Genomic DNA, 24,748 nt, shown 5'->3' with positions numbered 1-24,748 from the left:
GCGTATCCATGCCCACACGTGTTCGCATGCGCTCTCACACCCACACACATACGCTCACACACACATCCTGACACTCACGCACACGCAGCGAAGCTGACGCCCGAGCTCCCAGCAGCAGTGCCAGCGGCAGCCTGTGGCTGGAAGCTCTGTGGTCTTGGGGGGGCAGGCGGGGAGGGGTTCCCAAGCACCTGGGCATCGGACCCCTGCCAGCGACGGGGAGCGGAGGGAGGCGTCAGCCAGCCGAGGGCAGCCTCATGCACAGGCACGGCCACCTGCCTGGGGGCCCTAAAAGTCACAGCCCCGGGGAAGGAGCCTCCCGTCCCACCCCTGCCTCATGGGCTGAACAAATGACGGGCAGGGGGGCAAGGCAGGCCCAGCGCCGGGGAGCCCCAGGTCCAGGGCCTTGAGGGTGAGAGTGTGTCCCGGGGCTCCGGGAGGGGTACCTGAGGGCAGGAGATTGACTTCCAGAGGCTTCCCTGAAGGCAAGGACAGGCAGAGACCCAGGTGCTATATGTCACCTCTTTAGCCCAACACATAGGAAGCCAGGCATCCGGGCAGCTGGGGTTCCGCCCCCTCCCCTCCTGTTCTGTCTGCCCAGCTCCAGAAAGCCCTTCCTGACTGTGAGGACAGGGCCCTGTTTCTACCATTTAAGCGCTGGGTCTGTCTGCCCACACCTCCCCTAGGGGGGTGCTGGAAAGGCCTCGCTAAGCTCATCAATTTAGCTGGGGTGATGCCCCCTCTGGCCCTGAGGCCTGGCCCACAGTGGACACTCAGAAACACGGGGCCCCTGCCCCCTACCCCAAGCTCTGACAGGCTGGGGCAGCTTTCTCTCTGGCAGGACGGCTTCCTCCTGGATGGGGCCAGCCTTAAACCTGGACCCCACTGGGCTGCTCGTGGGCCCCTGGCACAGCCCCAGAAGGCAGGCTGCGGGGCCTACACCAGGACAGCCTCACTCAGCCCCGTGGAGAGGTGACAGCACCCTCCTCCTGGATGACACAGGGTCCCAGCCCACTGCTGCAGACCAGCAGAGCCCACGTGGGTGCAGCAGCCAGGCCTGGGGCGCATGGCAGCGGGCAGCTGCTTCCTCCCGCCCAGGGGCCCAGGGGGCCTGGCCTGACCTCTGCCCTCGTCCAGAGAACAGCCTTCCCCTGGCATTCCCGTGGCGGCCCCGCCTTCCCTTTCAACAGCCTGGCGTCCCCTCTGAATGGGAAATGTTTGATCAGCATCTGGGCTCTGACCAAATGGAATTTTCCGTCTGTGATGGAAGTGATGTCAGCACTCAGTCAGGCGAGACAAGGCGCTGGGGCCCGTATCCCGACCACGGGCCCCAGCGCTGGCCGCCCGCCACCTGAGCGCGCCTCAAGCACTGCGCTGTGAGGACTCGGCGTGGACACACGTGCACTGGGCCGGGGGGGCCCTGGCCGCCCACCCCTCCCGGCCCTACGGCTGCTGTTTCTCAGCCCTAGACCACCCCACCGTTCCCAAGGCCCTGCAGCCCCTGCCGTGGAATGTATCCACCGAGGAGGCCCCTGCCCGGCCCTGTGTCCAGGCTCTCCCCCCAGGCCCTAAGGCCCCCAAAGTCCCCACCGGCTCTGGAAACACCTGATGAGCCAGAGCTCAGGGTCTGAAGCCTCACTCCGTCCCAGTTCAGGCCCAGGCCCACATCTGAGGCCTATCAGGGGACCCAACAAGTCCCTGGCCTCCAGCAGGTCCTCCCAGCCCCGGCGAGGGGACAAGGGACAGGGGCCCGCGGGCAGAGGTGGTCTCTGTGTGAGCCTCAGCGGGCTCCCTGTGCAGGGGCGTGGTCCCGACGGGGGCGGGGGGGCGCGGATCCCCAGCTCAGCCTCAGACTTGCTGGCAGTCGGGCCGGGCTACGAGGGGGCTCTCCAGCCGGCCCTGTAAGGGGAGGGCCATGGTGTGTCACCAGATCTTACTAATAAAAGCCCGTGCAGCAGAGGCTGAGCCCCATCGCAGCCGGGAGGCCACAGCGTGAGAGAGCACCAGGCTGCGGGCCCGTCCCCTCCACAACCTGCTGCTGGCCCGCTCCGCCTGCTCTGCTGCACCAGGAGGCCCCAGGCCACCGGCCGGCAGGGCCACGCGTGACCCTGGGGCAGCACCTCCACGTGTCACCTGCACGGGCAGCTCCAGCGAGGCGTGCTGGCAGCACGTGGCAGGGAAGCCTGCGAGGGATCGCGCCACACGCGGGGAGCACGTGAGAACCACGGACACGCTGCCTGCTGAACGCGCACCCCTCCCGGCAGGGCCGCTGCCGGGCCATTAGCAACTGACCCCGAGAGCTGGCCTGTCCACTCGGCCCCTCTGCAGGCCACCACGAGCCCGCGGCCAGGCTGGGGAGACCCTCAGGGAGGTTCTGATGGCAAGTGTGGGCCCATGGCTGCCCCAAGCACAGCGCCAGAGGCCGCTTCCCCGCCTCCCTGCCGTCCCAGTGGCGGGCCTCCTTGTGGGAAATCACGTGCTCCCAGGCGTCGGCGCTGCCAGGGAGACTTGGCGCCAGCAGTCCAGGGGTGACTTGGGTAGGCCCCAGGAGGTCGGGCTCTTCCTCCAGGTCACGTGCTAGTGGGGTGCGGCCGGGATCCCAGCCCGGCGGCGTGACCGCAGCCTGAGGTCCCACCGCGGCCGGGCGGATGAGAGGGACTCGGGAGGGCTGTGTGCCTGCCAGAGCGGGAGCCCCTGGAGAAGGGCTGTCCCCTGCCGCTCGGGCCCTGCCCCCCTCCCCCGGTACCAACTCTCCGGGGGAGGTGCCCTGGCCAGGCTCCAAAGAGGAGGCAAGTCCAAATTCCACCAGGGGCCTGGGACCCCACCGGCCCGCACGCCTGTGCCCTCACGTTAGCCACCCCGGCCTCTCTGGAGCAGCAGGCCGGGCTCACCACGCACAGGGCCTCCGGCCCGGAGCTGGCCCCAGACTGAGGACCATTAGCGCACACGGTGTCCATAGTCAGTGCCAGGCCTGGCCCTGGGAACGGGGGGCATGGGACCCGCAGACACAGCTCCTGGTGGGCTGGCATCTCCCAAGACCCCAGCACTGCAGGCCTGGAAGCACAGACTGTGGGAACCAGGGAGATCGGGGGAGGGGTGCAGAAGCTTCAGGGGTGCCCTCAACTGCCATCACAGGGTCAGCGGGTGCCAGCGGGGCACGGTGAGGTGTGGGGTGGGCACTCCCAGAGAGGGACAGTGTGAGTGAGGGCCCAGCACCAGGTCCAGGCTGCAGACCTGCGTGCTGACGGGCCCTGGCAGCTGTGACCAAGGCAGGGGTCAGGCCTGAGCCTGCAGCCCCTGACAGCGGAGCGGGGGCTCCAGTAGATAGGGGTGGAGTGGGACGGGGGAGCCATGGACCCCTCCAGTGCCTCTGGGGCTACCAAAGGCCCTTCTCCAGAGGAAGAGACCAGGTCAGGGCATCCAGGAGGCTGGCAGGGTCCCACACCCCAAGGCACCCTCTAGGAACCCAGAGATGTCCTGGCTGGAGCCCTGGGCCTGGGAGAGGAAAGGGGAGGGGCACCAGGCTGAGCTGCTGCCACAGATCCTACGTCTGGGGTCTCCCACAGGGAAGGATGCACCCCACATGGCACTGCCCCCACCCCCTAGCGCTGGCCCTCTGCCTCAGCACCCACTGTAGCCAAGCTACACGCACGGCCTTGTTGGTCCCCAGACCACCCAGGGCAGGGGCAGCACCCATCCCCCAGGCCAGGGGCGGCACCCATCCCCCAGGCCAGGGGCGGCACCCATCCTCCAGGCCAGGGGTGGCACCCATTCCCCAGGCCAGGGGTGGCATCATCCTCCAGGCCAGGGGCCTGGGGCCAGAAGGGACACCCAGGACCCCCACCCTTGAGTAATGGAGACAGGGTGTGAGCCAGCACAGGCCTCCTGAGGAAAGTTCCAGAAGAGGCCCCCTCACCTCCTGGGCCAGGCTGGCTGGGTGCTGAGGGCCATGGGGCTGAGCCGGGTGTGCAGCCCGCTGCTCCCCACCCCGAACATACTTGGCTGTGGCTCCCAGATGCTGGCCAGAAATTAAAAACAGATTTTCCACCGAGCCAGGCTTGGGTTTCACGAATTCCATGATGGTGAGCTCGTGGCCATGCCTGGAGAAAGCACAGCCAGCGGCCAGCATGCAGGAGCCGGGAGGGGTCCAGCTCTCTGTCCAAGTCCCCTCACCCTGAGGTCCTAGGCCCAGGCCACCAGGCTGCACACAGACACACTCCAGCTGCACCTCACATCCTCACGGGCGCACACCACCCTGCCCCGCCAGGAATCCCCGGGACGCAGGCCCAGCGAGGCGGGACCTGGGGGAAGCCCCAGAGAGCAGCTCTGGTCAGTCACCCCCCAGGCCCAGCACGCCCTGCTGCCGTCTAGGCCTGGGGGCCACGTGGAAGGACAGCGAGGCCCCACTCTCCCGTCGCCCACGCCCGCCTGCTGGCGGAGGGTACAGACACCAGAGAGCACGGCGCCGGCGCGGCCCTCGGAGCCGCGAGCGTGTCTATTTCGGTCCTGGTGCCCTAACACGTCTCCCAGCATGACACCCAGAAACTCCTCTGCTCTTCACCAGCCTGTCTGCAAGCACCTCCCACCCGCCACCCCTGGGGGCGCACGCGACAGGCCTCAGATGTAGCCAGGGGCTACCAGACGGGCGGTCACATCATCATCCAGGCCAGAGCCCAGCCCAGGGCTCGTCTCCACCCGGGGGCACAGCCCAACCCGACTCGGGGGTCAGCAGTCTGGAGGGCCCCTCACAACGGTCAGGAACCCAGCCCAGGGCGCACGGGGCCAGAGCAGGGGAGCTGGGCAGAGTGGCACCGCGCCTGGCGCTCTTCTCAGAGGCAGAAGCAGGGGGCCGCTCAGGCTTTGGGCAGCCCGGCCTCACCCCATGCCCTCGGCCAACACAGGACACGCCTGGCCCTAGAGGGTGCTGCGGACAAAACCAAGCGCCCTTGGCACACCTACCGTTCAGAGCCCACCTGCCCCTCTGAGGGGACCCAGCCTCAGCCAGCCACCTCCCAGCAGGGGGAAGGGCGCACCAAGCAGGGCCTGCAGCCTGCGTATGCGCACGAGCCCAGCGGCACATGAAGAGCCCAGGCCCTGAGTGGGGGGCAGTGTGGAGGGAGGCAGCGCCCCCACCCCCCGGCAGCCCTCCCAGCCCACGCGCAGACCCTGGCACCCCTCAGCTCCACCAGGCCCAGCCCAGGAAGTCGCTCAACCCTCCCCTGGCCCTGCTCCCTGAGGGCACACTGGGCGCCTGCCCCGACTCTGGACGAGAACCAGAGCAGCCTCAGGGCCAGCTGGCACCAGGCGCAGGCCCTGTCCTGCCCCTGACGCTGGGCTGGAGGCCTGGAGGCCCACCGCAGCCTCCAACAGCCCCGTCCGTGGTACGGAGGGCACCCGCTGCCTCAGCACATGTCCGCGGTGCATAGGTCCCTCGGGAGTCCAGCAGGGCAGGCGGCAGACCCAATTCCGGGGCATCTGCATCCCCTCTGCAGCAGGGACGCCCGGGCAGGCCTGGGACCTTAGCCACGGGTGGCCTCTGCAAAGCACCCCCCCCGCCCCGGCCGCGTGTGGCTCCCTGCTCTGGGCGACAGTGCCTGGTGTGTGCCATGAGAGCCTCGCCACACTGAGCTGCAGCAACCCGACCGTGGGTCTGGGTCCTCACCCTCCCCAAGATCCTGGGAAGCCCCTGAGAGCTGCCTGGGGGCCATGTGTGTGTCCCGGCCCAGCACAGGGCTTAGGCAGATCCCAGGAGGCAGCAATGGGCACAGCCAAGCGCTCCTGGGTCCTGCTGCACCCGCCCTCTGTCACGTGCCCCCATTCCTCGGGGGCCACGTGGGGCACTTTCTCTCTCTGTGATCCAGTCCCTGGGCTGCAGATTCGGTTCTTCCTCTCCAGCCAAGGACTCAGCAGAGCTGCCTTGGCCAGTGGGGGTCTGGTCTCAACACCCTCTGAGCCTTCCCGGCCTAGCACCTGCTGGGGGGACCAGACTCGGAACGTGCGCAGGGGCTGCGGCCGCAGGCAGGGCAGCGCTGGGCTGGAGCTGGAGCCTGTCGGCGCCTCCCAGCGCACTGATTCTGGCTGGCCAGGGGCCTCAGTTTCACTTCTGTAGTGTTGCCGTTTGGCTTTCCAGAAACAAACAGCTTACTAAACAAACGCCGTGGGCCTCTTCGGTAGAGCAGCTGTAGCTTGGGGGTCAGAGCCACAGAGCACCCAGCCCAGAGCCTGACCAAGAGCCCCTGGTCAGAGCCAAAACAGGCGCCCTCCCAGCTGTTTTGTCCCCCAGACAGGGCAGTACAGTGCTGGGGACAGAGCTGGTCGCTGCATCTTCAGACCCAAGAAAACCAGGAGCCCCAGAAAGGCCCAAAGATGGGGCCTGGCGGCGCAGAGCCCACACCAGCGCCAGGCAAGAGTTTGGCCCCAACGCCTACCCCTCAGCGGGTGTAGACCTGGTGGCAGAGGCAGCCAGCAGCCTCACCTCCCAGCCAAAGGGCCACGTGACAGTCAGTTCTCCCCAGCGCCTGGGCACTGGCTAAGAGCGAAACAGACAAAGTTGATTTCGCCCAGCAGGGGCTTCCCCGGCCCCCACCAATGCATAGGCCCTGCACCCTCACAGCTGCTGTCCACGTGGGGCGTGCTATAGAAGCTTCCACGCAGCCCCTCGGCGTGCTCTGTTACGTCTGGCACGTTTCTGTCGCTTGCAGCCCCAGAATCCTGACTGGTGTGCTGGGATGCCGGGTAAGCACCAAGCACCATGGACCAAGGACACGGTCCAAAAGACATGATGTTTAAAGCAGGAGACAAATTCTAGTCTCAGGTGGCACCCCTCCCCGGGTATAAGCGCATGGACAGACTCCAGCTAAAGGGACATTTTTTTCCTGCCTCCACACTCTTTCCTATTTTCCAAGCGTTCCATGAATGCGTCTTACTTTCATAAACCAGAAGAGAGGCGATGAATGCCGTTTTTAACCAGAGTGAATTTCCTCCTGATTGTGGAGATGGTGCCAATGGAACCAGCCTCACTCACAGGCACACGCTGACCCTGCTTGAGTCACAGCGTTCAACCAGGGTGCTGTGGTCTCTGCTAGGAGACCACTGGCTCCTGTGGGTCCTGCCTAAGTGGCCTTCCAGGCTGGCCTCACACAACCCCGGGCACAGAGCAGTCACCAGCTCTGAGGCAGCATGTTCAGACCAGAGGGACTCCCTTATTTTGGGCTGAGGCCCAGGCTTCTCTCTGCCTCAGGGCCTTTGCACGGGCAGTTCCCACTGCCTAGAACACTCTTCCCCAAGGTCTCTGCACAGCCACCCCGGTCTTATCTTTAGGGTCTCGATGGGAACATCCAAGCACTCAGGGCTTTAATGGGAAACGGGCCCCACACACACTGGGCCGACGTGGAAGGTGAGCTGGTGTGCCCACTGCACACCAAGCTCCAGGCAGGTCCTCGCCTTCTGGTCGTTCACAGCCTGGCTCACCGCCTCCATGGCAGGCAAGGTAGTGCCTCCTACAAGAAGCCTTCCCTGACTGTTGGACTTCCGCAGGCCTAGTCCTGACCTGATCACAGCACCACCATACCAGGCTGTACTGTTCTCCAGCTCACAGCTTCCAGTTTCCCCTTAACTGGTGGAGACAGTGAGCGACAATGAGAAGGACTGAGGGCAGAGAGTGGGTGTGACCTCTGCCTCAGGACACCAGGGGTGTGGGAGGCTCGGGAGGGGGGAGTTGGGAAGGGCTGGTAGGAGTTAAGGGGGCAGATCCCCGCCAGGTGAAGCCCAGAGAGGTGGATGGACCCACCCAAGGTCACACAGGTGGGAAGCTACAGAACTCGAGCCCAGGCTGGGTACCCCGCAGCCAGGCACCCGCACTCCGGTCTGCAGAGAGGGCTCTGAGACTCTCCCCCCACCCCCCGCCTGCAGCCATGACAGCCCTGACCCTCACCATGGAGGACAGATTGGCCTCGAGCCACATCAGGTCACAGGCTATGCAACCACCAGAGAGTCTCCTCCCTCCTCTGGGCCTGCGACCCCTCCCCCCCCAGTCAGCTGCCCCAGGTTTGGGGAGCTCCTGGAATGCTGGCAATAGCCCAGTCCCAGGGGGAGCCAGACCAGCAGCCAAGCAGGCAGGTGTGGGGGTGGGGCGGCACAGAGCAGACCCCAGAAGCCTTCTGCCCCTTCCAGCACCTGCCAGCCCGCAGATCCCATCAGGCCCCACAGAACACGCAGCAGCACCCTCCTGCAGTCTGTCCACTCAGCAAACAGCATGAGCCCCCAAGAGACACAAGTCACAGCCAGGGAGCCTCTCCTCTCCAGGGTGGAGGCCTCAGGAATAGGAAGCCAAGAGAAATCACAAGCCTTTAGGATGCAAAACCCGATCCTTGGTCTTGCAGAGGCTCCAAGCCCCTAGCATAGGGCCAGCCAGGGCTCTGAGAGCCCGCAGAACAGCCTCCATCAGCACCTAATCCCTCAGTCACATCCCCTGCAGGGGGCCAGCCGGTGGGAACTCAGGAAGCCCCTGTCCTCCGAGGCTGACTCTGGCTCCTAGCGGGGCAGGGGCAAGGGGCCTGAAGCAGGATTCCGGCCCTACCACTCACTCGCTATGTGATTCTCAGCCAATCTCCTCTTTAAGCCTCAGTTTGCTAATCTGTACAATGGAGACGACTGCCCTCATCCTCCAGATTTGTGTGAGAAAAGGCTAGCGATAGCCCCAAACAGCACCCCCAAACAGGGTCTGGCCCATGGGGTTTCCAGTGGGTTTCACCCGGCTCCCAGCAGTGGATGGTGTGGGCAGGAAACAGCGAAGGTCAACAGCTGGTCTCCCCAGGCCATACCACCCCTCTACTCCTGCATCAGGCCCCGCCTTTCCCCTGGGAAGCAGAAGCCCCTCCCCAGCTGGGCCCAGCCCACATGTGGGGAGAAGCCTGCCAGGCCCCTGCAGCCCAGGTGTGTGCCAGACACAGACAGGCTCCCAGGCCAAGAGGGGTGTCCCAAGTCAGGAGGATACGGGGTCTACCACCCACCAGCGGGATGAGGGCGGCCATCCCCCCACAGCTAGGAACGCTCCCCCAGGGGAGGCAGGAAGAGGCCCTAGGCCAGGGCCCACGCCAAACCATCGCCCACCCACCCAAAAAGGGAGCTCTTTGGGCTGCATACCCAACACAGAGCAGGAGCGCGGGGCCCTCGCTTCCCTACCAGCCCTGCAAAGAGGGCGCACCAGCCCAGATTCAGGAATGAGGCAGTGAAGGCTCAGAGAGGTCAAGTGCTTGCCCCAAAGCACCAGCACGGGAGGGCAGGGGCAGGACGACGCCCAGGTCCTCCCAGGCCCGGCCAGGTCCTCCCAGGCCCGGCTAGCTCCACAGCCCTGAGCCAGCAGCCAGGTGGCGGGGGACGGAGCCCGGCTGCTTTCCACACCGTGAATTATTCAGCAGCTAATTCTGCTCCGTGGGGAGAGGAGGAGAGAGAGTGAGTCAGAACCTCCCCCGCGGCAGAAACCAGGGCCCTCTCAGGAGCAAAGGGCCCTGTGGGAGGCCGGGCTGAGCGGAGAGGGGCCTGGCCACCACTCCTGACGCCTCCACGGCCGCAGGCATCGGCCCCTCGCTCACTTCCCACCGCATGTCCGGGCGCCTCGGAGGGCAGGAGGGCTGGCAGCCAGTTCAAGCGTGGTGGGCAGCATAGGCAGGTGGCAGCCCACGGGCCAGCAGGAAGGCTCCACGTGGGTCACAGACACCCCGGGTACCCCTGGAGCTTCAGAACTGACAAGCGGCAGAGAACTTGCTAAAGTAAGGTACATTGTCCTGTTCTGTGGAAGCAGAGCCCCGGGGACAGGTGTGGCAGAGCCACCCCAGGTGAAGTTCCTGGGGTGCACGGAGGAGTGGTGTTGCCCTCACACTGGTCAGCCCCCCAGGGCTGGGCTTCTAGAACACGGGCGTCCAGTTTTATAAGAATCCTGCTGTCCCTGGGCCAATCCCCAGCCCCCTTTCTAGTCTGCTTAGAGACAGATCAGCAGGGCTGGGGGACCGCGCACCACGTGAGCACTGAGGCTGGGGCGGCAGGCTCCCCTGCAGAGCTGGGGTGCTTCCGGTTCTCCACCTCTGGACAAGGGAGACCAAAGAGGAAAGAGCTCTGAACTGGAGAGGGGTGACACGGTCCACGGATACCGGACTCCCAGGCCATCTTATGAGCAAAGTCGTTCCCACCCCACCCTGGGGCTCTGCATTCATCACCAGAGAGGAACTCAGAGGTGTTCTGGGTGACCAGGCACCCCAGTCACTGGGTGTGTGGAATCCGGATCCCCAGGCAGGAAGGAAATGTCCACAGCCGGGTCCCCTGCCCTGCACTCAAACAGCAGTGGCTCAGTGGCAGGGGTGGTGCTTGGGCCTGGCACGACCCCAGACCTAGGGCTCCACTGGTACAGCCTGGTTACTCGGAAAGAGGGCTGCGAAGGGTCCGTGCCGCCCCCCAGCTCTGCCCAGGCGCAGCCCCTTTCCAGCCTTCCAGACTGAGGCCAATCTGGCGTCCCTGTGGCCAGGCCTCCCTCCCTCAGGGCTACAGGCAGCCGGGTCTCTGGGCAGGCACTGTGTGTACATCCCACAGCTTGGCCGCCCAGCACGAGGTCATTACCAGCCAGGGAGGGCTGGCGTCTACCCAGACCACTCACCCACCAAAAGCTTGGCAGTGTGTGGGATTCCCCGGCTGGGGGTGGGAGTAAGGAAGCCCCACCTGGCTTCACCCAATGTTCTCAGGCATCGGCTGTGCTCTCAGGGCCCTGGGTCCTCTGGGTAGGGAGCTCTGCCTGGCAACACCCCCAGGCCGCCCCTGGTCAGGGGCCTTAGCAGGCACTGACAGCTGGCAGAGGGGTCTCCATGGAGGGCAAGGAGGCGGCTCCTTCTAACCCCAGAAAGGAGGCTCTTAGTGGCTCCAGAAGAGAAGGCTAGAGTCTGCAGGGCTGTGGACCCTCCATGGGGAATTGGGGGGGCAGGTTCCTTAGACTCTCAAGCAGGGGAGACCTGTGACCCAGGAGGAGGCTCTCCAGAAGAACGGGTGCTGTGACCCACGAGAAGGAGTGGGCCATAATGCTCCATGGAGGGTGGGGAGCCTTTAGACCCTCAAGGAGGAGGGGACCATGACCCTCGGGGAGGGGAGCTCAGGACCCACGGAGGAGGAGGAGGAGGCCGTGACCGTCGGTGGGGGATAGGGAGTCTTTAGACCTTGAAGAAAGAGGGGGCCGTGACCCTGGGAAGGGGGATCGTGACCCGCAGGGAGGGGGGCCGTGACCCTCGGAATGGAGGCGCCGTGACCCGAGATCTGACCCCTGACCCAGGGGGCCCGCGTCACCTGCTGGTAGTCGGTGTCCTCGGGCCGGAACTGGCTGCTGGTGGTCTCCCAGTGCAGGTCGAAGTGGGGCAGCCGGTGCAGGAGGCTCACCCACCAGGGTGCCGCGTAACTGACCCCGGCCATGGCGGGCCGGCGGCTGGAGCGCGCGGCCGCCGCGGGGCTCCCTGGCTGGCCTGGGGCGCAGGGATCAGGGGCCCGCCGACCCCGGCCTGGCCTCCCGCATCGCCCGCGCGCTCCTGGGTCCGGCCCGGCCCGGCTCGGCCCGGCTCGGCCCGGCTCGGCCCGGCTCGGCTGCGCTCGGCTCCGGTCGGCCGCCCGCGCCCGCCGCCTCTTTGTTCGCCGCCGCTGCCGCCGCCGCCACCGCCTCCGCGCGCCCCCGCCCACCGCCCGCCGCCCGGCCCCCGCGCCGCCATTGGCCGGTCGCCCGCCGGCCCCGCCTCCCGCACCCCCCGCCCGCGCGCCCCGCCCCTCCCTGCTCCCGCCCCGCCATTGGCACGCTGGACGAGGCTCCGCCCACTAGGGCCCCTTGCCCACGCCGAGGGGCGCCTGGCGGGGAAGGCGCTGAGGACCCGCAATCCCGGCAGCGGGCTCTCCGTCCGCTGCACGTAGAGCTGCGCTTCACCCGGGCGCTCGCTCGTTGGTTGGACCATTGCACGTTCACTGAGCTGCTGCAGGGACTGCCTGGAGGGGCTGGGCTGGCTCCTCAGCAAGCAGCCGTGGCTCACACGCAGACTGCGGCGCCGGGCAAGGGACCCAGTGGCCTGTCTGTAAAATACGGATGATTTGGAGGCAAAGCCTGGCTTGGTGGCCTAGAGCTGTGTGATCTTGGGCAAGTCACTTAACCTCTCTGTGTATCAATGTCCTCGTCTGTAAATAGGGAATACAATGACTGTAAAATGCTCAGAGCATCCGAGTGTGACCCAGTCCCAGTAAGTGGCCGGGATGAGGAGTGGGCGTAAACTCAGCTCCTAACGGGGCTTCCCTTTGGGGAAGGTTGGGTCTTTTATCAAGACCTAGAAGAAAGACAGTGCCCTGTCCTGGCATCCTTGAGCCTGGAAATTCAGGCAGCTGCCAAGGAGGGCTGAGTATGGACCTGGAAGCCACACAGCCACACTTCCTAATGGGGCATCTTCATGCGTGTTACTGAGATGGGGACCCCATGAACAGACAGGGGAGGCTGGAAACGCTCTAGGTGCTTGGCCCAGCACACCCCTCTCTGGGTACCCCAGGGGCAATGGGTGCGTCCTCTTGGCTCTGGCTCGTCACCACCTGGGGGCATTATTTCTGGACCTCCTGCATTCTGAGAAACAGGTCTCCACACCCGGGGCTCTGCCGTCTGCCATGCTTGGGCTCGGCCAGCTCTGTGGCTGAGCTGGGTTCTCGCAGGCAAGGACAGCTCTGGGCAATGGCTTCCCAAGAGGCCCGTCTGTCTGCTCACCTGACCGCCCTGACTTGCCCGTTTTCCTGTGATAAGTCTGGGAAGCCCCAGTGGGCCTCCTGCAGACAGGCAAGCATGGGACAGGTGGGAAAAGAGGCCTTTGCAATGCTACGGTTTCCACTCTCTGATGAGTCACAGACACCACCCGTTTGAGGACTAACAGCCCTGAGCTCCTTCCCGCGTTCCAAGAAGCTTCACAAAATTGGGCGTTTTCCTCTGGTAGGGCCTGAAAACCAGACCCAAACATTATATGAACCGGTAACTTGGGTGCACAGGGTCGAATTCTGTCCCCACAGAAAATATGTACAAGTCCCAACTCTTGGTGCCTGTGACTGCGATCTTCTTTGGAAATAGGGTCGTCGCAGATGTGATCAAGGTACGATGAAGTCATAGGAGATTATGGAGGGCCCTAATCCAATGACGGCGTCCTTATAAGAGAGAAATTTGAACATGCGTTGCAGAGATACAGAGACACGAAGAAAACACCATATGAAGGCAGAGGCAGAGATGGGAGTGATGTGTCAAGAAGCCAAGGAACCCCAAGGATTGCCACCAGGAGCTGGCAAAGAGGCCTGGAGCAGATCCTCCCTCACAGCCTCAGGAGGAACCAACGCTGCTGACACCTTGATCTCAGACTTCAGCCTCCAGAATTGAGAGACAAGACACTTCTGTTGATTAAGCTGCCCAGTGTGTGGTCCTGTTATAGCAGCCACAGGAAACTCATACATCAGGCTGTTCAGAGCTTCCGGTTGGCAGGCATTCTGTGTCTCTGATTGCACAAAATGGCAAAGGAGCTTGTCACTGATTAACATTTGCAACGTGTTTGGTGGGTGAGACATTTTCCCACAGGGATCCATGGGGAAAGAATGATAAAGGAGGTCCAGGGTGGAGAAAAGGAGGGACCCACAACATGCAATTCTGGAAAAGCACCGCCAGAGCCTCTACTGGCAGAGCCTGAGCCTGAAACCTACTGCTGCTTGAGGTCCAGTGCTGGTGAGAAAATCCCCGTGGAACTGAAAAGCCCCTGGAGAATTGTGCTTTCCTCTGGGTGAACAGGATCCAGGGGCCCTGGGGTCTGACGCTTGCAGCGGTGCGATCTCTGCATCTTTACTCCTGTCCTTGATCTGCAAAACGGGGTTCCTGCGGCCAGGCACCCAGGAGGTCGAGGGTTAGAGAATGCCAGGTGGCAGGGGTAGGGCACAAGGAAGGCCTGCCGCCACCCCACGCCACCCTTCTTTTGCCTGGCACTCACTGGCTGGAGCTGCAGTGGTTCTTCCTGCCTGTCCTGGGTCCCCTGCAGCTGGAAACTGACTTTAGCCCCATTCTACAGATGGGGCAGCTGGAGCCCGGGTCCCACTGTTGCTCCTGGGGGACAAGAATCACCATCCAGTCAGGGAACCAGGATTCAGCCCTCATGCTGTTGCCCGCACACTACATGACCTGAAATAGGGCTCCAGTGGCCGGAGAAGTCGGAGAGGACTTGGTCTGCAGTGCTGGCCACTGACCAGGACGCCAAGGGACATGCCTTCAATGACCTTGTAGTGTGACTCGGGGAGGCGGCCGATGGAGAAACGGCTAATCTTCCCCCAGCTAAGGGAGCGGCCCAGGCAGCGATAAGGAGCCACAGCCTCCCATCGCCTCCACCATGGGGACCCGGACCCGGGGAGCCCAGAAGGCCCAGGAGGGCCAGGCCTGCGCGGGCAGGAAGGCCCAGCTGAGCCAGCCACCCTCAGTGCCCACACCCACGATCTCCTCAGGCCTCAGCCAGCTTCCCACATCACAGAGCGGGTGGTGAGGGGGTTTTCGAGGCTCAGAAGTGAAGAAACTTGCCCCCAATGTACACATTCAAGTGGCAGGCAGATGGGCCTTGGTTTCCTTTATTTGAAATGGGACTAAAAATAGTCCCACCTCCTGGGGAGGTCACGTGGTCCAGGCTGTGTGTGGAAAGCCAGGCCGTATGCCCAGCTCCCGGGACGCTCCATCTTTGGACACTGTTCTTTTCGTGCTCTCACCCAGGTCTTCTCAGCTCCAAAGCCCAGGTCTTTTCCTTTCTTTTCTTTTTAATACTGTTTTTTGTTTGTTTGTTTTTGTTTGTTTGTTTGTTTTTGCGGTACGCGGGCCTCTCACTGTTGTGGCCTCTCCGGTTGCGGAGCACAGGCTCCGGACGCGCAGGCTCAGTGGCCATGGCTCACGGGCCCAGCCGCTCCGCGGCACGTGGGATCTTCCCGGACCGGGGCACGAACCCACGTCCCCCGCGTCGGCAGGCGGACTCTCAACCACTGTGCCACCAGGGAAGCCCTCTTTTCTTTTTAAATTAACTCTCTCCTACTCCAAGTCACAGGGCCTCTGAGCCCCAGCCTTTTCATGGCTAAAATAGGTAGAGTTCTGCTTAGCTCATAGCAACGTGAGCGTATGTAAAGTGACATGACACCGCAGCACTAGTCACAACAGCCAAAAGGTGAGAACAGCCCAAATGTCCATCAGCTGCTGAACGGATCAACAGAATGCAGCACCGTCGCTCGGTGGAATATCATTCAGCCATAGAAAACAAGGAAGCACTGACACCTGGTTCAACATGGATGAACCTTGAAAACACAACGCTCGGTGCAAGAAGTCAGACACGAAACCCCACAAACTGTATGATTCCATTGAAATACCCAGAATAGGCAGATCCACAGAGACAGAAAATGGATTAGTTGTTGCCAGGGGCTGGGAGAGGGGAATGGGGAGGGGCTGCTTAATGGGTGAGGGGTTTCTTTTCGGGGGGGATGAAAAGTTTTGGAAATACGTAGTGAAGGTTGCACAACATTATGACCAAAGTTAATGCCACTGAATTGTACAGGTTGAAATGGTTATGCACATTTTGTCACAGGTACAAAGGATTACACATGCAAGGGCCTCACTCAGTATCTCCCTGACCACCTTCGTTCTTCTTTCCTCCCTCCCTCCCTCCCTCTCTCCCTCCCTCCCTCCCCTCCCCTCCCTCCCTCCCTCCCTTCCCTCCCTCCCCTCCCCTCCCTCCCTCCCCCCCCCCCCCCCCCCCCCCCCCCCCCCCCCCCCCCTCCCCTCCCCTCTCCTCCCTCCCTCCCCTCCCCTCCCCCTCCTCCCTTCCCTCCCTCCCCTCCCTCCCTCCCTTCCCTCCTGTGAAGTAGAGTCTGTGAGTGAAGGACAGGGATGAGAAAGTCTGCAAGGAGAGAGCACTGAGGACTGAGCTGCTTGGAAGCATCTGGTAGAAGCATCTGGAACAAAGGAGGAGGCAAGCCAGGCCAGGACCTCCCCAGGGTCTGTTCTCCAGGCCAGGAAGGTGGCTGGGTTGAGGCTCTTGAATGGTTTGTCCCAAGACCTGTAGGCGCTGGGAGAAGGGCCAGGCAGGGGACGGGTGCCAGACCCTGGGCCGGAAGCCAGAACAATGGAATCCCCTGCATTTGGACCCTGGCCAGCGAGATTCATATTTTCCATGGAGATAGAGCTCGTGAGAACCGGCGGGGAAAAGGGAGAGCCGGATGCCTGCTTTCCCCAGCTCCCGCTGAGTCGCACAGCCAGCCCAGCGCCCGGTCCCCACAGGCACCTGGCCACAGAAAAGCCACAGGAGCGCTGCTTTCAAGCTGGCCGCGGTGGAGTTGCCCGTGGCCCTGGAGGCTGGGAGAGATGGCTGCCAGCGCGGTCCCCGAGCAGGCCACGGGAGCCAGCCTAGCAGACCCGGCCAGAGTGACGTGCACCCCTCCGGCCCGCCTAGCGTCCCCTCTCCAGCGGCCTGGCTTATCCAGAGCGCGCCCCACCCCCACGCCGGGAACCAGGAAATCGGTAGGGATGGCCCCTGACCTGCCAAGGATGCTGTGCCGAGTCCCAGCCCGCACCCGGGGTCTCCCTCGGAGCCTCCTTACCCTTACCTCACGCTCAGTACTGACAAGGCTGGTCCCTGTGTCCCAAGGCCAAGGCAGATGCAAAGCGGCGCCCCAGAGGAGGTAGCCCCAAAGTGACATGAAGGGAGACTGGCACCGGAGGAAAAGGAGTCACAGAGACACCCTACCCTCCGCGGGTGGGTCCCGCATCCCCGCCCACCGCCCCGCCCAACCTGGCATCTGGAATGAGCACTGTGCCAAGCTGTGCGACCTGGGCTCACCTCAGGCTTTGCCACCAGCCACGAGCCCTGGGGGGACCCACGTCGCCCTCGGGGGCCTCAGTGCTCGCCAAGCCCGGCTTACGGCAGCGGCAGCTCAGGCTCCAAACCACAGCCTCGACCCGTGACGAGAGCAGGAGCCGTGTTCAGGAGGCCGTCTTGCTCGAGGGGGGGGTGACCGTGCTCACCGACATTTGCTCAGACACCTCTCGTGCCCAGAGTCTCACTTAATTCTCGAGCGAGGCGGATGACCACGGTCCCTGTTTTAAGAGAAGGAAACAGAGGCTCAGAGAATTGGGTGCAGAGACAAGATGCAAACCCCCGTCTTTTCTTATTTCTGGCTTAACTCTCTCCCCAGCGCAACCCGCTGAGCGGCGTGTTTTTTAAAGGCCGATGTGTTGGTCATCTACTGCTGCATAATGAACCGCCGCAAACCTTGGCGGGTTCAAGCAACCTCCGCTGTGTTTGCTGGCAACTCCGGGGGTCAGCAGCTTGGGTCCAGCTGGGTGGTTCTCATTCTGTCACCCAGAGTCACACGTGCACCCGCGGCCATGTGGCAGCGCCACCGGGGCCGGGTGCCCTCAGCCGGCCTCATTCATGGCTGGCGGTTGGTGCCGACTCAGTGGACCACGTGGCTCCGGCCAGCTACCTCGGGCTTCTTTAGCCGGCATCTCAGGGAGGCCAGAGAGGGCAAGCCGGAGGCTCGTGTCCCCTTTAATAACGCTCCGTCGGCCAAAGCCAGTCACAGCCAAGCCCAGGGATCAGGGGCAGTCAGGACGGAACCAGGCAGGACGGAGCGGGCTGTGGACACAGGGCCATGGCTGTGACCATCTTGATTCTGTGGACTCCCCGAATGGGGAAAGGTTTCTTCAAGCTGTGGTGCTCTGGGGGCTGTTCTTTGGTCAGCCAGTAAGTTCCCTTCCACCCTGGTGGGCTCGGGGAAGGGGGCTGGGTGAGGGCGCCTGGGAGAGGAGGGTCCTGGAGGCTGAGGTGCGTATGGGTTCCTCCTGGCAGCCTCGCGCACCTCTGCTCCATCTCCAGGAGCGGTGGGTCTCTGGCCCCCCGTGGGCTGGGGTCTGTGTCGGCGACCAAGGCTAGCTGGGAAGGGTAGACCAAGCACTGCACTGCTCCTGTGCCTGGGGGGGGCGGGGGGACGCCTTTCCGGGACTTTGGAAGCGGCCCAGCAGGGCCAGGAGGAATTGGAGTCCCCCCATCCGCCCCCCACCGCCCGCCTGGGGCCGTGGGAGGGACAGACGCACACTTCCCTCTCCGGAGCCCCCCTCCCCCCGGCTGCTTCCAGGTCTGGGCCGCCTCGTGACATTGTTTCCCCTCCAAGAGCGGAGACCCTTCCACCGGGCAGCTTTCCAAGCCTCGGTCTCCGCGTCTGCAAAAGGAGGACAGTCCTACCTCCCTGCCCGGTGGTCCCAGGGTGACGCTGGAAAGGGGGTGCTCACAGCTCTAGCCCAGCTTCCTTCCTTCACTGTCACCTGTCCCCCAGTCACCAGTTCAAGTCACTCACCCCACAGCCGGGAAGTCTTTGCCTGGCCACTGGCTCCCATGTGGGGGCCACTGGCTCCCCAGATTCAAAGCCGGGCCTGGACAGACCTTGTTCTTCGCGCGCGGGGAGGCCCGTTTCACTGTCAGGATGGGGTCCCGGGAGTCAGGGTGAGCCAGGGTTGCCTCTCCCGGGGAGCCCGGCGGCCTCCCGCTCCCCAGAGAGACGTGATCCCAGCCTGGGCTCCGAAAAGGAAGCCCCTCGTCCAGGCCACCAGGAGCTTGGACGGGAAGGGCTTGGTCCTGAGCTTCTCCCCCCCGCCCCCCGAGGTCTCTGTGAAGGAATCTGACCGCACCACACTCCCGCCGGCCTCTCCCTGGCTCCCAGGGCCTCAGAACCAATCCGGAGGTGCCCACGTCTGCCCCTGCTGTCCCATCTCTCCCGGAGGTGCGGCGGGGGGGCGCGGTGGTCAGGTCAGGAGCAAGGCAGAGGCTTCCAGAAGCAAAGCCGTGGCGACGGCCCATCACAGCTGGGCCCTAATCGATGCTCCACGCGTGTTTCCGGAACAGACACCATCGTGGTCTTAGAGAGCAACGCTGGCCGGCATAGGCCCACCCAGGCCACCCAGAGACACGGCCATCGTCACTCCCTTTTTACAGATGGGTAACAGGCTCACCCCAGGTCACCAGCCAGGATGGTTTGCACTCTCAGCCCGGATTCTCCTGCCCGTGGGCCCAGGGACCCTCTCCTCCGCAGACGTCCCAGCTGGGTCTGCAGCGTGGGCGTGGGCTTGGGGGGGGCAGGAGGTCCCAGCAGGCTCGCCCCCTCGTCTGCCCAAGGCTGAGGCCCAGCTCTGGGGGCGCGCTCTGCTGTGCAGGCGCCTCCACCTTCCTCCCCGCCGAGGATCCCAGAGGAGGGACGGCTGGAAACGCGCTCCCCACCGAGGCTGCGCCCCGCCTGCGGGCCTGCCCGGCTGCCCCAGCACTCTCCTCTCCGGGTGGGTGGCGGGGAGGGGGCTGGCTTCACTGGGCTCCGCCGGGCCCCGGCTGGGGGGGGCGCAGGCGGCATTCACAGGGTTCGCCCTTGGGCCGCCGCGCTGCCCGCCATCCTTCCACCTTCTGAAATGCAAATCCGACTCGGAGTGCTCCTGCCGAAGGTGGCAGCTGCTGGGTCCCTCGAAGGAAGAGCCGCCTCCCACGGGCTCAGCCTCAGCCCCTCGTTCCTTCTTCTGGGCGTGTGGGGGGAACAGCCCGTTCCTGACCCTGTGGCCACCGCCCCCCGCACACCGTGCCCCTGGGCCTCTCCCGCGTGGGCCCTCGCCACCCTGGTGAGGGGTGCTCGGGCCAGACTTCTGCCCACTTGGGGGCCCGGCACCTGGGCAGGTGGGTATTGGGCAGGGAAGAAATTTCCTCCAGTCCCACAGAGCTCAGCCTAGCTGAGAGACAGACTCGCAAGCAGATGAAATAACCCCGGATGCAGTGCACAAAGTGCCTTCCTCCCTCAGTGCCTGGCACGCGGCAAACGTGCAGGAAATCTTAAAGCACGCGAAATGAACTCGCGTTGTGAGAACACAAAGAAAGGAGGGGCTGACTGCAAAGAGCTTCTCGGCAGCGGGGGCCGTGTGGGCTGGCTCGGTGGAAAGGACATTCCTGGCTGGGAAACAGCTCGTGCAAGGGGCCAGCTGGAGGTGGGGAAGGGCCTCGTGTTTCTCGAAAGGCCTGGGGATGGGGGCCGAGCTGGGGCATGGAGGGAACCCAGGGTGCCCCGTGGAATCTAAATCAATCCGTTGAGCAAGGGGAGAAGACTTGTGTTTACGGAGGTGGGGAGGACGACCAGAGGGCCTGATGCTGGAGGGAGACGAGGAACAGGGAGGAGAGTGCTGGCCATCCCACTGGATCTAGCCTTCTCTTCTTCCCTAGTAACAGGCCCTCTCACTTTTATTGAGCATATTGCCATCTAGAATAAAAGACAGCATTTCCAGGCTCCCTTGTAGCTGGATGTGCAACTATGTTCTGACCGATAGGATATGAGTGATGTCCTCAAGTGAGGGGATGCCCCTTTCTTCCTTCCTTCCTGCTTGCTAGAATGCATATGTTGTGGCTGGAGCTCAAGCAGCCACTTTGGACCATGAAGCCTTGTGTTCAGGAGAGGGGAGCAACAATAAGAGCACAGGACTTTGAAAATCATGCAGCTATTTTACCATATTTTACCTGTACTGCTTTCCTCGGGGCTTTGGAAACTTCTGACTTGTTTGGGTTACTGTTATTTGGGGCGTTATACTCCAGCCTGACCTAAGTCTAACAAATGGAAGGATGGCTCGGAATCTGAAGAATCCACTGAGACAGAATGCACAGAGCTTGGCTGCTAATTTGATGGGGCGACGGGAGTGAGAAGGGAGAGTCAAGTCTCCCTCAGAGATCCTATCTTGGGAGGCTGGTAGAATCCTTCACTCAACATGCATTAAGCACTTTTTTGTGTGCTGGGTACTGTGTTTGCTGTGCGAGTATACCGGTGAATCCCATGATCACTGTCTTCACGAATCTCTTGGTCCGGTGGGGGACAGAGGATACAACGGAAGAGCACCGATGGAGGGAGGTAAGCACCAAGGGCTGCTGGGCCCCTCATTTATCCATTCTGCACAGTTATTGGGCACCTACTGTGTACCACACACTGTGTTAGGCCTTGAGAACAGCAATAAGCATCACAAACTCAGTGTGGAATTTACCTTAGAGAGCCTGATAGGGGAGTCAGACAACAAGCAAATAACCTTGGCTTTACACGGAGAAGCAGCACTCTGCTGAGTGAATCCCTGCCGTGAGCGATTATGCCAGGGGCCGCAGGAGGCCCTGAGGGGTTGTGATGCACCAGCCACATCCGGGTTGGGCCTCTCCAGGGAGCAAGGGCTGCTGGCTCTCGTAGGGCAAGGCACCGTCCCCAGCACATCTGCCACCTTCCTGCCCCCTAACTCCAGGCAGCAGTGGACAGCAGATGGGGCCTGGCCAGAGTGAGTCTGAGACGACTGGTCATGGGGGCGTGGCTATTCAGGGGAGGCTGAGGTGGTGGTTTGGGCTGTTGTGGGCAGGGGTGGACATGGAGAGGAGTGGACAGACGTGGGCCGTACTTAGGAGGTTAATAGGATTTTTTGTGGAAGGATTGGAGATGGGGGCGAGGGGGTCACGGATGACACCCCCGACCCAGGTGTCCGGCCTGTGCACACGATGATGGGGTGGATATGAGGAGGCCTGCGGGTGAGCCTGCTGGGGAGGGGAGAATTGTGTCATTTAAAACACTTTTTAAAATTGGGGTAAAATACATATAACAAAACATTCTCATTTTAACCGTTTTAAAGTGTACAGTTCAGGGGTATTAAGCACATTCACATTGTTGTGCAACCATCACCACCATCATCTGCAGAACCTTCCATCTTCCCAGACTGAGGCTCTGCCCCCATTACACACTCACTCCCCTCCCCCTCCCCCTCCCCCAGCCCCGGGCGCCCACCCTCTACTTTCTGTCTCTATGGACCTGGCTCCTCCAGGGACCTCCTAGGAGTGGAATCACACAGTATCTGTCCTTCTGTGTCTGGCTTATTTCACTGAGCAGCCTGCCCTCAAGGTCCGTCCACGTTGCAGCAGGTGTCAGAATCTCCTTCCTTTTTGAGGCTGAGTGATATTCCATTGAATGGATGAACCATATTGTGTTTGTCTATTCAGCCATCAATGGACATGGGTTGCTCGCTTCCACCTTTTGGCTGCTGTGAATAACGCTGTGATCTGTCTGAGTCCGTGCTTTCAACTCTTTGGGGGTGTAGGCCCAGATGTGGAATTCCTGGATCATATGGTAAGTCTATATTTAATTTTTCGAGGACTCGCCGTACTGTTTCCCACAGTGGCTACGCCACCTTAAATTCAGACCGTCAGGACACGGGATTCCAGTTTCTCCATATCCTCACCAACAAACACCTCTGATTTTTTTGTTTGTTTATTTTTATAGTAGCCATCCTAATGGGTGTGAGGCCGGTGAGCGTAGTTCCGGACGAGGTGAGGTGAGATGTCAAGACATCCAGAAGGAGACGGTAAGGAGGCGGCTGGAGAGCCAGGCGTGGAGCGCGGAAGACAGTCGGGCCAGGGAGCTACCCGCGGATTCTGCAGCCATCCGCAGGGTGGGAATGACCGAGGCCAGGGGTGTGACGCTGCTGTGAGCTCAAGAAACCAAAGGATGTCTCCTTTTACACGATTTTTAAATACGTATGACCAAATTAAAGAGTCATGAACAAGTTGGCATTTGATAGTTTCATCCACACCCATGAAAAGTGTGGGAACTTTCAAGTTGGTCTTTTTTTGTGGTCTCCTTTTTGGAAGAACGGAAGAGCCTCACATAGCTTACGGTGGCTTGAGTTGGGGGGGTGTGCACGTGCACGCGTGTGCACGCCTGTGCGTGTATGCGTGTTTGCATCGTGTGCGTGCTGTGACTGTGCGCGGGGGGCACGGCAGGTTCAGGAGTTGGGGTTCGTCCTGGGGTCCGTGGGGCCCCCGGTGGGGTCAGCCAGCCTCACTGCAGGTGTCGGGGGCTCTCAGCAGGAGCCGCTGGGGCCTGGTGACTGTGGAAGGCGAGGAGGATGGAGGGACAGGGGGATGATGCCTGGTCCCGGCTCCGACAACTGACAGGCTGTGATCCCCTGGGGTGGGACCGCTGGCCCGGGGCAGGTTAGGGGGCCAAGGTAACTCAGAGCTGGGCTAGGCCGAGTTTGAGGCACCTGAGGCACACATGTGCAGACGTCCACGTCGACATTTCGGGTCTGGGTGGGGTCTGGTTGGGGTCAGAGCCTTGGGGACGCCCACGTCTACGAGAGAGCAGGGGAAGGGCTGGTACAGGCCGGGAGAAAAACCACGTCAACGGGGAGGGGGTGGGGAAGGGGCCACCGCGTCCCCAGCTGCAGAGAGAGCGGCCGTCACAGAGCTGAGCAGGGGGGGCCCTGTGAGACCGGCTGACAGTGGATGAGGCTGCTATTAGCAGGGACAGCGGCTTTCCGCCGTTTCCATGAGCTGCGCCCACGGCCCACCTACCCCCGGGCTTCCCCGCTTTCACTCCCTCAAAGCCGGGCCGGAGGGGAGGGCTGGGGGGCTGCCTGAATGGTCGCCCCGGGAGCTTGGGCACACATGGGGCCCTCTGCTTTGAATCCCAGGCTGTTCTGGGCTTAATTAACGAATAGCTCAGGGGCACCCCCTCTCCCTGTTCAGAAAGGACACAGCACCATGGAAACGTCCCCCAGATTCCCCAGGTAGGCACTGTCTAACGGGACCACCTTCTGGGTTGTCGCTGCCCGGCGGGGCTCCCAGGATAACGGAGGGCGCTGGCCAGAGGCCATTGGCTGGCGTCCAAGCAAAGAAACACGGACCCGTTCCTCATCCCAACATGCGTGCTGTGAACCCGACAGCAGCTAAGAGGAACCAGGGATTTTCAGTCTGACATTTTCCCCCCTTAGCCTGCGATTTTGAGGAACCTCATGTTTAGAATCTTCTGGGCGGAGGCCTGGGGGTCACTCTCAGCTACGAGCCTTTAAGGAGGCTCACGTGCAGACCAAGCTGGGCTCCACCTTTGAAGTGAAGAGCTTCCAAGAGCAAGGAGGGCCATGGCAGGAGTGGGGAGAAGGACCCCACGTGCTTGCGCACAAGTACGTGTCCACAAGTTTACACCTTCCTGCCGGCTCTCCTCCTGCTGGGTGAAGGCCCGGGGGGGGACCGTGCTCCATTCTCCTCTCACCAGCTCCAGCTGAGACCCCCCCCCGCCCCCCCCCCTTGAGGCTGCCTCTCTGCTGCCAGACCCCAGCCTCACGGGAGAGCAGGTGGCAGCAGGCTTGTGGCCGGGCTAAGGGTTTGATGAACCCTGCTCTCCTCTGTCACAACCTCTTCGAGGGCCAACCAGCACCTCTGAAAGCGCCAAGTCTTCCAAGCGACCCATTTGCCCGTAAGACGCGCGGTGATCCGCTCGGGCCAGTGCTGGAGCCAACAGACCAGTCCCCGTAAGGGCTTCAGACAAATTCGAGGGCCCAGCAAGCAGCCGCATGCAAACAAAGCCACAGGTGCACCTCGTGCTGCGATTTTCCAACAAAATATTGGAAAACAACTATTTTTCCAGAAGTCAACTTTTTGGGGGCTCATTCACGTCTGATTCCTCAGTAAATTATTCCTTCCCTGCTCCTAAAACAAAAAATAGAATTGGGGGAAATACTCCCTCATTTTCATTTCTTTTATTTTTTTTATTTTTTTTTATTTTTATTTTTTTTGTGTGGTACGTGGGCCTCTCACTGCTGTGGCCTCTCCCATTGTGGAGCACAGGCTCCGGACGCGCAGGCTCAGCGGCCACGGCTCAC

The 24,748-nt window shown here is 62.4% G+C and overlaps 2 protein-coding genes and 1 long non-coding RNA gene across 5 annotated transcripts in view; all 3 read right to left on the bottom strand.

Moving 5' to 3' along the window:
- The window catches only part of TTYH3 (tweety family member 3), a 28,291-nt gene extending 16,774 nt beyond the window's left edge, over positions 1-11,517 (bottom strand). Inside the window, exon 1 of one of the 2 annotated variants that reach the window (XM_024123836.3) lies at positions 11,323-11,517. In XM_024123836.3, coding sequence (XP_023979604.1) covers positions 11,323-11,445 — 123 coding nt within the window. In that variant the 5' untranslated portion in view covers positions 11,446-11,517. The remainder of the gene's footprint in view (positions 1-11,322) is intronic. The other variant, XM_024123835.3, reaches the window with a different exon arrangement.
- A 2,081-nt stretch (positions 11,518-13,598) lies between these two features.
- LOC114487713 (uncharacterized) lies at positions 13,599-17,094 on the bottom strand. Of its 2 annotated transcripts, none has more exons than XR_003683021.1 (3): positions 16,884-17,094; positions 14,013-14,125; positions 13,599-13,900 (listed from the first exon to the last, which is right to left on the bottom strand). It is a non-coding gene; the product is annotated as an uncharacterized lncRNA (long non-coding RNA). The 2 variants fall into 2 exon arrangements; XR_003683022.1 differs by lacking the exon at positions 16,884-17,094 and adding an exon at positions 16,651-16,716.
- A 4,527-nt stretch (positions 17,095-21,621) lies between these two features.
- Positions 21,622-24,748, bottom strand: part of IQCE (IQ motif containing E) — a 26,202-nt gene continuing 23,075 nt past the window's right edge. Inside the window, exons 15-16 of the mRNA XM_028498061.2 lie at positions 23,132-23,218; positions 21,622-22,975 (exon numbers count right to left, since the gene is read on the bottom strand). Of these exons, the coding sequence (XP_028353862.1) occupies positions 22,917-22,975; positions 23,132-23,218 (146 nt within the window). The 3' untranslated portion in view covers positions 21,622-22,916. The remainder of the gene's footprint in view (positions 22,976-23,131; positions 23,219-24,748) is intronic.

This window comes from Physeter macrocephalus, chromosome 14 (assembly GCF_002837175.3).
Source record: "Physeter macrocephalus isolate SW-GA chromosome 14, ASM283717v5, whole genome shotgun sequence".
NCBI lineage: Eukaryota > Metazoa > Chordata > Mammalia > Artiodactyla > Physeteridae > Physeter > Physeter macrocephalus.
Note: the sequence above shows the minus strand (reverse complement) of the source record. Positions and strands in the feature narration are given on the sequence as shown.